General features: G+C 41.4%; 2 protein-coding genes across 2 annotated transcripts in view; both read right to left on the bottom strand.

The window, feature by feature from the left end:
* Positions 1-3845: 3845 nt before the first annotated feature.
* LOC105514823 (zinc finger protein 320-like) lies at positions 3846-4676 on the bottom strand. Its single transcript, XM_011946483.1, has 3 exons — positions 4654-4676; positions 4296-4416; positions 3846-4121 (listed from the first exon to the last, which is right to left on the bottom strand). Exons 1-3 carry the CDS (start codon positions 4674-4676, stop codon positions 3846-3848), a joined length of 420 nt encoding a protein of 139 aa, XP_011801873.1.
* Positions 4677-5008: 332 nt separating this feature from the next.
* Positions 5009-11047, bottom strand: part of LOC105514824 (zinc finger protein 813-like) — a 13648-nt gene continuing 7609 nt past the window's right edge. The window contains exons 3-5 of the mRNA XM_011946484.1: positions 6942-7827; positions 6265-6773; positions 5009-6180 (exon numbers count right to left, since the gene is read on the bottom strand). Coding sequence (XP_011801874.1) covers positions 5009-6180; positions 6265-6773; positions 6942-7827 — 2567 coding nt within the window. The remainder of the gene's footprint in view (positions 6181-6264; positions 6774-6941; positions 7828-11047) is intronic.

The following is an 11047-nucleotide window of genomic DNA, read 5'->3' on the forward strand; positions in this document are numbered from 1 at the left end:
AACATAAATTCTCACTTTGGGAGGCCAAGACGGGTGGATCACGAGGTCAGGAGATCGAGACCATCCTGGCTAACACGGTGAAACCCCGTCTCTACTAAAAATACAAATAATTTTGTATTTTTAGTAAAGATGGGGTTTCTCCGTGTTGGTCAGGCTGGTCTCAAAGTCCCAACCTCGGGTGATCCGCCCACCTCAGCCTCCCAAAGTGCTGGGATTACAGGCATGAGCCACCGTGCCCGGCCAACTTTTGTATTTTTAATAAAGACGGGATATCTCTGCGTTAGTCGGGCTGGTCTCAAAGTCCCAACCTCGGGTGATCCGCCCACCTCAGCCTCCCAAAGTGCTGGGATTAGAGGCATGAGCCACAGTGCCCGGCCTCTATGTAGCTTTTTAAAAATCCTTGTAGCTATCTCATTTAGGAATAAAATGGAAGGTAGGTTTTTCTGACACAGTTCCCAGCTTGATTTTTCTCTTTGGCTTAGCAATTTTTATTTTGCTTTCACATGCTTGTGACTGACATAATGCTCTGACACAGATACTGTTTTATGTAGATTTTTCCAAACTAGTAAAGTCCAAGGGTCTGTCATGAACTGGGTTATGGGAGGCGAGAAGATTCCCAGGAGACTCCTGGTCTCAACCAATCCTCCCATCTCAGCCTCCCAAAGTGCAAGGACCACAGGTGTGGTCCACTGAACCCAGTGGAGTTAAAAAAAAAAAAAAAAAGCAATACACAAATTAAGGTACTCTATGGAATTACATCATTTGACTTTTTTTTTTTTTGAGACGGAGTCTTGCTCTGTCGCCCGGGCTAGAGTGCAGTGGCCGGATCTCAGCTCACTGCAAGCTCCGCCTCCCGGGTTCACGCCATTCTCCTGCCTCAGCCTCCCGAGTAGCTGGGACCACAGGCGCCCGCCACCTCGCCCGGCTAGTTTTTTTGTATTTTTAGTAGAGACGGGGTTTCACCGTGTTAGCCAGGATGGTCTGGATCTCCTGGATCTCCTGACCTCGTGATCCGCCCGTCTCGGCCTCCCAAAGTGCTGGGATTACAGGCTTGAGCCACCGCGCCCGGCCCCGACTTTTTTTTAAATGAAAAGTCTCATAGATTCATTACTGACCCCAGCCAAACAATGGGTTCATAACAGATTCAGAGAGAAAAAATATATTCCCAGTAAAACATGTCCAATTCTCCAGATAGTGGTGACATTTTCAGCTTGACATGGTAACATGATTGAGACACTCAGACAGCATAAATATGTGTGCCATCTCATATGCAATTCCTTTTAGACCCAGCTTGGTTCTTCTCCAATGTCTCCTTTTAAAGTTGTACCTGTTTTCTTACCAGTTTTGATCTGAATCCACTGGGGAATGGAACGATTTTGCTTTTGTTTCTTGGTCAGGAATCGCTTAATCCTGAAAGTCTTACAAGAAGATCTGGCGAGAAGCAGAGTCAAGTACACACCACGAAGAGGACAGAGGAAGAGAAGGGGCTTGACATCTTTTTTTTTTTTTTTCTTTTTGAGACAACATTTCTCTCTTGTTGCCCAGGCTGGAGTGCAATGGCGCCATCTCAGCTCACTGCAACCTCCGCCACCCGGGTTCCAGTGATTCTCCGGCCTCAGCCTGCTGAGTAACTGGGATTACTGGCGCCTGCCACCATACCCAGCTAATTTTTGTATTTTGAGTAGAGATGGGGTTTCACCATGTTAACCAGCCTGTTCTTGAACTCCTGATTATTGTTTCTGCTGTTACCTGTCAGCCCTCTTCATTGTGGCACAAACAAACTTAATTTTTTTTTTTTGTAAAACTGATGTGGGCCAGATGTGGTGGTTCACGCCTGTAATCCCAGCACTTTGGGAGGCCGAGGTGGGTGGATCACGAGGTCAGGAGTTCAAGATCAATCTGGCCAATATGGTGAAACCCCATCTCTACTAAAAACACAAAAATTAGCCGGGTGTGGTGGCGCATGCCCCTGTACTCCCAACCTACCAGGGAGGTAGAGACAGGAGAATCACTTCAATCCGGGAAGCAGAGGTTGCAGTGAGCTGAGATCACACCACTGCACCCCAGCCTGGTCAACAGATGAAGACACTGTCTCAAAACAAAGAAAAGAAAACAAAAAACTGATGTAGATGGTGTGCCTGCCGCTCCTTGCATCACCTTCAACACTGTCTTGTCCCGATTCAAATGAGTTACCTGTTTACAAACTGTTGATTTCTTTTGGGCATCATCTCCATAACCTTTTCTTTTTTTTTTTTTTTGAGACGGAGTCTCGCTCTGTCGCCCAGGCTGGAGTGCAGTGGCCGGATCTCCGCTCACTGCAAGCTCCGCCTCCCGGGTTCCCGGGTTCCCGCCATTCTCCTGGCTCAGCCTCCTGAGTAGCTGGGACTACAGGCGCCCGCCAACTCGCCCGGCTAGGTTTTTGTATTTTTTAGTAGAGACGGGGTTTCACCGTGTTAGCCAGGATGGTCTCCATCTCCTGACCTCGTGATCCGCCCGTCTCAGCCTCCCAAAGTGCTGGGATTACAGGCTTGAGCCACCGTGCCCGGCCTTGATGTTTCTTCTTGTTTCAATTTTAGCAGAATTTATATTGCTTTGATAGAATCTCCTTTCAAACTCATGTCTTATCCTTCTGAGTGCCATAAACTAGAGCCTGTTCAGACATGTTATAACAGATTTGTACCAGTTTATTTTGTTGCAAAAACTGTGAAATTCATGCACAATTTTCTCAAAATACTTATTTTTCCATGAATTTCTCCAAGATTGCTTGCACTAGAAAACTGTATTCAAGAGGGCATTAAAAAAAATGTAGATATTCATGTGACACTTATTTCTGGGATGCAAGGATGGTTCAACATATTCAAGCAAATCAATGTGATATGCCACTTGAACAGAAAGAAAGATGAAAACCACATCATCTTAATAGATGGAGAAAAAGCATTTCAGAAAATTCAAAATCCAGTCATCATAGAAATCCTAAACAAAATAGATAGAAAAGGAAATGTACCTCAACAATAGAAAGACCATCTGTGAAATGACCAATGAGTAAATAGTCAAGCAGGGAAAATGGAACGCTTTTCCTGTAGGATCTCACATGATGCAATAATGCTCTCACCCCTTTTATTCAATCAATACTGGCTGTCCTAGCCAGAGCAGTGAAATTGCAGAAGAAATAAAACTCATCCAAATCAGAAAGAAAGAAGTAAAATTATATTTGTTTATAGATGACATGATCTTCTGTGTAGAAAATCACAAAGAGTCAACCAAAATACTACTGGAACTAAGTAACATATTCAGTGGATTTGCGCAATACAGTATCAGCACCAAAAATTAGTTGAATTTCCATACTTTAACAATAAAAACTTTAAAAGAAAATTTTAAAACACTTCCATTTGCTGGAGAATGTAAAGAAATACTTAGAAATAAACTTAAAAAGCTCAGAAGTTCGTACCTTGAAATCTACAAACATTGATCAAAATGATTAAAAACAGAGCTACGACCCATATTGATGTTGTGGAAAAATATTGTTAAATAATTATATAACCCAATGTGATTTGGATTCAACACAATACCCATAAAAATCCCTATCAGTATAAAGAAACAAAAAACAGGCTGGGAAAATGGCTCACGTCTGTTGGCCAGGCTGATCTCAAATTCCTGACCTCAAGTGATGTACCTCCCTTGGCCTCACAAAATGCTGAGATTACAGGCAGGAGCCAGTGCCCAGCCCAATCCCTTTAACATAAACACTTTAATTTCAATTAATGCTTGAACTCAATGTTAAATCAACTCAAACTCAACTCAATGCTGAATTGACTCTAATGTCAATTAATGCTTAACGGTTTGCTCTACTCATTGCATTTGGAACAACTACCTCCAAAACAAATTTTCTGATATTCTGCAAGGAGTGAACTCAGACTGAAGACCTTGGCACATTGATGACACTTGTAAGATTTCTGTCCAGTATGCATTCTCTGATGTCTAATGATGTGTGAACGTGAAGTAAAGGCTTTGCCACAATCATCACACTTGTGAGGTTTCTCTCCTGTATGAGTTATCCTATGTTTTGCATAGAATGAAGCGTGACTGAAGACCTTGCCACAATCACGACATTTGTAAGGTTCCTCTCCAGCATGACTTCACCAATGAACTGCAAGGTATGAATGATGTCTGAAAAATCTGCCAAATTTATTACACTAGTATGATCTCTCTTCATTATGGATTCTCCAATGATTCACAATGGTTGTAGCATTACTGAAGACTTTGTGACAATCATTACATCAGTAAAGTTTCCGTACACCACGAATTGCCTGATGGTAAACAAGTGTTGACTGCCCACTAAAGACTCTGTCACACTCGTTACACTTGTAAGGTTTCTCTCCAGTGTGAATTCTAGGTTGTGCCAGGTGCGAATCATACCTGAAAGCCTTGTCACAAACTTACATTTTTATGGTTTCTCTCTAGTATGAATTCACCTAGGTCTTTCAAGGTTTGATGTGCAACTGAAAACTTTGTGACATTCATCAGTAAGCTTTCTCTCCAGTATGAATTCTCCTGTCTCTCGAGGCTTGACTGGCAACTGTAAACTTTGTCACGTGCTTCACATTTCTAAGGCTTCTCTCCAGTATGAATTCTATGATGATGTGCATGGTGTACCTGTTGATTAAAAACCACGCCATATTCATTACACTTGTAAGGTTTCTCTCCAATATGAATTTTCTTGTCTTTCAAGGCTTGGTTTGTGACTAAACTTTTTTTTTTGATGATTTACATTTCTAAGGTTTATCTCCAGGATGAATTGTATGATGACGTGCAAGCTTCGCTTTTCGATTCAAAACCCTTTCACAATCACTACACTTTTAAGGTTTCTCTCTAATATGATTTCTATGACTATCAAGGTTTGATTTGAATCTGAAAGCTTCATCACATTCTTCACATTTGTAAGGTTTCTCTCTAGTATGAGTTCAAGGTATGAATGATGTCTGAAAAGTTTGCCAGTTTTATCACACTTCTAAGATCTCTCTTCATTATGGATTCTGCAATGATTTGCAATAGTTGTAGCATTACTGAAGACGTGGTGACAATCACTACATTTGTAAAGTGCGGACTGCCCATGAAAGGCTTTGCCACACTCATTACATTTGTAAGGTTTCTCTGCGGTATGAAGTCTACAATGGCGTGTAAGGTATGACTTCCGACTAAACGTCTTACCACACTCATTACACTTGTAAGGTTTCTCTCCAGTGTGAAGCCTACGATGGCATGTAAGGTGTGACTTCTGACCAAAGGTCTTGCCACAGTCATTACACTTGTAAGGTTTCTCTCCAGTATGAAGCCTACGATGGTATGCAAGGTATGACTTCTGATTAAACGTCTTGCCACACTCATTACACTTGTAAGGTTTCTCTCCAGTATGGAGACTATGATGGCGTCTAAGGTACGACTTCTGACTAAAGGTCTTGCCACACTCATTACACTTGTACAGTTTCTCTCCAGTGTGAATTCCCCTATGTATTACAAGGCTTGATTTGAAACGGAAAGCTTTGTCACATTCTTCACATTTGTAAGGTTTCTCTCCAGTGTGAACTCTACGATGGTATGTAAGGGATGACGTCCGGCTAAAGGTCTTGCCACACTCATTACACTTGCAAAGATTCTCTCCAGTATGACTTTTCCGATGTATTTCAAGGTTTGATTTGAAACTGTAAGCTTTGTCACATTCTTCACATTTGTAAGGTTTCTCTCCAGTATGAAGTCTACAATGGCATTTAAGGGTTAACTGTTGATTGAAGGTCTTGCCACCCTCATTACACTTGCAAGGTTTCTCTCCAGTATGAAGTCTACGATGGCATGTGAGGGATGACTTGTGACGGAAGGTCTTGTCACACTCATTACACTTGTAAGGTTTTTCTCCAGTATGAAGTGTACGGTGGCATAGAAGGGATGACTTCTGAATAAAGGTCTTGCCACATTCATTACAGTTGTACGGTTTCTGTCCAGTATGAATTCTCCTATGTCTTTCAAGGTTTGATTTCCTACCAAAAGCTTTGTCACATTCTTCACATTTGTAAGGTTTCTCTCCAGTGTGAAGTCTACGATGGTATGTAAGGGATGACTTCCGACTAAAGGTCTTGCCACACTCATTACACTTGTACGGTTTCTCTCCAGTATGAATTCTCCTATGTCTTTCAAGCTTTGATTTGAAACTGAAAGCTTTGTCACATCCTTCACATTTGTAAGGTTTCTTTTCAGGATGAAGTCTACGATGGCATGTAAGGGATGACTTCTGACTAAAGGTCTTGCCACACTCCTTACACTTGTACAGTTTCTCTCCAGTATGGATTCTCCTATGTCTTTCAAGGTTTGATTTCAAACTGAAAGCTTTGTCACATTCTTCACATTTGTAAGGTTTCTCTCCAGTATGAAATCTACGATGCCATGTAAGGGATGATATCCGGCTGAAGGTCTTGCCACACTCAGTACACTTGTAAAGATTCTCTTCAGTGTGAATTTTCCGATGTATTTCAAGGTTTGATTTGAAACTGTAAGCTTTGTCACATTCTTCACATTTGTAAGGTTTCCCTCTACTATGAAGTCTACGATGGCATTTAAGGGTTAACTGCTGACTGAAGGTCTTGCCACACTCATTGCACTTGTAAAGTTTCTCTCCAGTATGACGTCTACGATGCCATGTAAGGGATGACTTCTGACTAAAGGTCTTCCCACACTCATTACACTTGTAAGGTTTCTCTCCAGTATGAAGTCTACGATGGCATGTAAGGTATGACTTCGAAGTGAAGGTCTTGTCACACTCATTACACTTGTACGGTTTCTCTCCAGTATGACTTCTCCTATGTGTTTCAAAGTTTGATTTGAAACAGAAAGCTTTGTGACATTCTTCACATCTGTAAAGTTTCTCTCCAGTATGAAGTCTACGATGGTATGTAAGGGTTAACTCCTGACTGAAGGTCTTGCCACACTCATTACACTTGTATGGTTTCTCTGCACTATGAATTCTCCTATGTCTTTCAAGGATTGATTTGAAACTGAAAGCTTTGTCACATTCCTCACATTTGTAAGGTTTCTCAACAGTATGAAATCTACGATGGCATGTAAGGGAATACGTCTGACTGAAGGTCTTGCCACACTCATTACACCTGTAAGGTTTCTCACCAGTGTGACATCTATGATGGCCTGCAAGGTATTGCTTCTGATTAAAGATCTTGCCACATACATCACATTTATATTGTTTCTGTCCTAAATAGATTATATGACGTTTCCTTAAGAGTGAGCTATAATTAAAGGCTTTGCCACTCTCATTACATTGGAAAGATTTTTCTGTCATGTGTACTTCCTGTTTTTGTGTGAGTAATGAAGAATTCAGGAAATCATTCCCATAGTTATTAGATATATGGGTTTTGGGCCTACAAGAAATTCTTTGGGCTGTTGAACATGAGGAAGCATCGTTGATAGACTTCTCAACTTGATTATCAATTTTCCCTTTGATGTGAAATATGTGCAGTTCAGGCAGATGTGAATGAAAGCTTGATCCAAGCTGATCTTTAATAGGCTTGTTTCCAGCATGTCTTTGATCATATTGGTCTGTACTACCTGTCAACTTTTTGATTTCTGTCATGGGTGCTTCATGGCCATTTTTTTCATCTTCTTGCCACTGAAACTCAAAGTTATGAATATCTTTATCAATATTGTGGAAGCAAAAATCTCCAATGTGATGACTTTCATGTCTCTGCAAAGTCCCTGCATGGAGCACTTCTCTATTGCCTTGCGCTGCTGATGAGAACTCCTTCTTCATGCATTTGGAAGAAATAGCTACAAAATATAAACACCAAAATTTTCAAGTTAAGTACAGATGGTAAACAATGCTGAAATGTGTAACTATGATGCAAAAAACAATACTTACTTTAAACTTTCGAAACATGACCCTCAAAGCTTAGTAACAGAAAAGCATAAGATTCTTTAACAAATAACGGGCGATTACATGTGCTTCAAATTACTTTTATGGAAGCCTATTTCCAATATTGTGACAAAACACTGACAGGGCACAAACGTATGTCACCTGAAGTAAGGAATATTTTTCCACTGGGACCCTAAAGTGTCTAACAATTTCTAAAAAATATCATTGTCACATCAATGAAAAGTATATATTCTTCATGTCTGCTGTATAGAAATAAATGCTAAAGGATCACATGAAATACTATATTGGTAAATAAGCCACAAGTTTATGTAAGGATAACCAAAATCAATGGAAATTCTGTATTGTCAAACAATCACAGCACTGAGAAGATAAGAAAAGACTACAAAATTTAGCCAGGTGTTGTGGCCCACGTCTGTAGTCCCAGCTACTTGGGAGGGTGAGTCACAAGAATCGTTTGAACCGGAGAGGCAGAGGTAGCAGTGAGCCGAGATTGCACTGTACTTTAGCCTGAGTGACAAAGTGAGACTCCATCTCAAAAAACAAAAAAAGTTAAAACAATGTTTTTCTGAATAACTGTCATAAAATTACCTATATCCATACAGAAAAGGCACTTTGTGACATTTTAAATAATTTTTTAATTTTTCTATTTTTGAGATTAAGTTTCACTCTATCGCAATCGGCTGGAATTAAATGGCCTGATCTCGGCTCACTGCAACCTCTGCCTTTTGGTTTCAAGCGATTCTCCTGCCTCAGCCTCCTGAGTACCTGGGATTACAGGCACATGCCACCATGCTTGGCTAATTTTTGTATTTTTAGTAGAGACAGGGTTTCAACATGTTGGCCAGGCTGGCCTTAAACTGTTGACTTCAACTGTTCTACCTGCGTTAGCCTCCCAAAGTCCTGGGATGGCATGCGTGAGCTACAGCATCTGGTGGGACTTTGTGACATTAACTAGTGGACTGTGTCAGTTATACTGCATACCGCATACCAAAAAGCCTTATGTACAATCATAAAAATTAATTAGTAAAATATTGTAACGCATAAAACCAGGAAGCAAATAAGTACCTTTATACAACCTGCAAAATTCTAAACAATTCACTGCTAAGAAAAACTCCACAACTTTTACTTACCACCAGCACACAATGTAAGAAAGGAAATACATGTTAAGATCACTACCTTCTGATTTATGAAGTCAAAAATGTACACAGCATTATAAGGAATAAGAACTGACTAACGGCAGGGCACAGTGGCTCAGATCTGTAATCTCAGCACTTTGGGAGGCTGAGGCGGGCAGATCATGAGGTCAGGAGTTCGAGAGTAGCCTGGCCAACCTGGTGAAATCCCAACTCTACTAAAAATACAAAAAAATTAACTGGGCATGGTGGTGGGTGCCTGTAATCTCAGCTACTTGGAAGGCGGAGGCAGGAGAATCATTTCAACCTGGGAGGTGGAGGTTGTAGTGAGCTGAGATCGCACCACTGCACTCCAACCTGATTCAGAGGGTGAGACTTCATCTCAAAAAAAAAAAAAAAAATTGACTAACAGTGCCAGAGGGTGCAATTATGATGTCACAACTACATTATGAAACAGCCAGGCAATACAGCAATTCTATAGATACATATGCATTGTTGGCCTTCATTATCTAGTTCACTATGCACAAAATACAAAACATAGAACGTGTACTGGGAAAATGTTTAAACTGAGATCAGAGAGAACATTTTATCATTCAAATTGCACAATAAAAACATAAACAATATGACGCAGCCTCCCTGGTGGGATGTTCTTATTGGCCAAAAGGCATGTTCAGAGTTTTTATTCTCCAACGGGATGTTCCTGCAGATGGGCCCTTTGAGAGAATTTGGTCATGGGTGTTGACTACTCATGAACAGGACTTGTGCTTTCATAAAAAGAGATACAAAAGAGCTCATTTCCTGTTCCTCTTTCTCCCATGTCAGGACACAGCAGGAAGATGGCTGGGCTAAACCCTAAAGAAGGCTCTCAGTAGGAACCAATTTGGCTGGCATCTTGCTCTTTGGTTTCCCACTTTCCAAATTCATGAGAAATAAATGTCTGTGTCTGAAGCCTCCCAGTTTAAGCTATTTCTTTGTTTGTTTTTGAGACTGAGTCACGCTCTGTCACCCAGGCTGGAGTATAGTGACAGGATTCTCCTCCCTCAAGAGATTCTCCCACCTCAGCCCGGAGTCTCACTTTGTCACCTGGAGTGCAGTGGGCCAATCTTGGCTCACTGCAACCTCCACCTCCTGCGTTCAAGTGATTCTCCTGCCTCAGCCTCTCGAGTACTTGGGATAACAACCGTGCGCCACCACGTCCAGCTAATTTTTGTATTGTTAGTAGAGAACGGGGTTTCACCATATTGGCCAGGCTGGCCTTGAATTCCTGAACTCAGGTGATCTGCCCCTCTCGGCCTCCCAAAGTGCTGGGATTACAGGCTTGAGCCACTGCACCTGGTCAATTTCTTGTATTTAGTAGATGTGAAGTTTCACCATGTTGGCCAGACTGGTCTCAAACTCCTGACTTCAACTGATCCGCCCACCTTGGCATGCCAAACTGCTGGGATTAGAGGCACGAGCCACCTCGACTGGCCAGTCTAAGCTATTTCTGTCAGTGAAATGACTGAGACAGGAAAAGGAGCATCTCATCATCAATATCACCAAAGGCTGACAGATCTGATTAAACAAAGGAAGTTTAGACACTGTACTATAAATCTCACAATACTTGAAGCCATCTAGAGCAATAACATGTTTTAAAAATTTTGAAGCTGGCCAAGCATGGTGGTTCACGCCTGTAATCCCGGCACTTTGGGAGGCTGAGGCAGGAGGATCACAAGGTCAGGAGATCAAGACCATCCTGGCTAACAGGGTGAAACCCGTTTCTACCAAAAAAAAAAAAAAAAAAAAATTAGCTGGGTGCAGTGGCATGTGCCTGTGCCTGTAGTCCTAGCTACTTGGGAAACTGAAGCAGGAAAATCACTTGAACCTGGGAGGTAGAGGTTGCAGTGAGCCAGGATCGCACCACCGCACTCCAGCCTGGGTGAGAGAAGGAGACTCTGTCTTAAAAAAACAAAAAAATAAAATAAAAAGAAAGAAAAAAGAA

The sequence above is a fragment of the Colobus angolensis genome, unplaced genomic scaffold (genome assembly GCF_000951035.1).
Source record: "Colobus angolensis palliatus isolate OR3802 unplaced genomic scaffold, Cang.pa_1.0 Scaffold25, whole genome shotgun sequence".
Classification (NCBI taxonomy): Eukaryota; Metazoa; Chordata; class Mammalia; order Primates; family Cercopithecidae; genus Colobus; species Colobus angolensis.

Excerpts from the sequence above, each read along its gene's own strand:
- LOC105514823 (XM_011946483.1), bottom strand. The coding sequence starts at position 4,676 with ATGGCGTGGTTTTTAATCAACAG. Across the intron at positions 4,417-4,653 it reads GCGTGGTTTTTAATCAACAG|GTATGATTCGCACCTGGCAC; the intron begins GTACACCATGCA and ends CAAGGCTTTCAG. Across the intron at positions 4,122-4,295 it reads ACCATCAGGCAATTCGTGGT|GAACCTTACAAATGTCGTGA; the intron begins GTACGGAAACTT and ends CATGCTGGAGAG.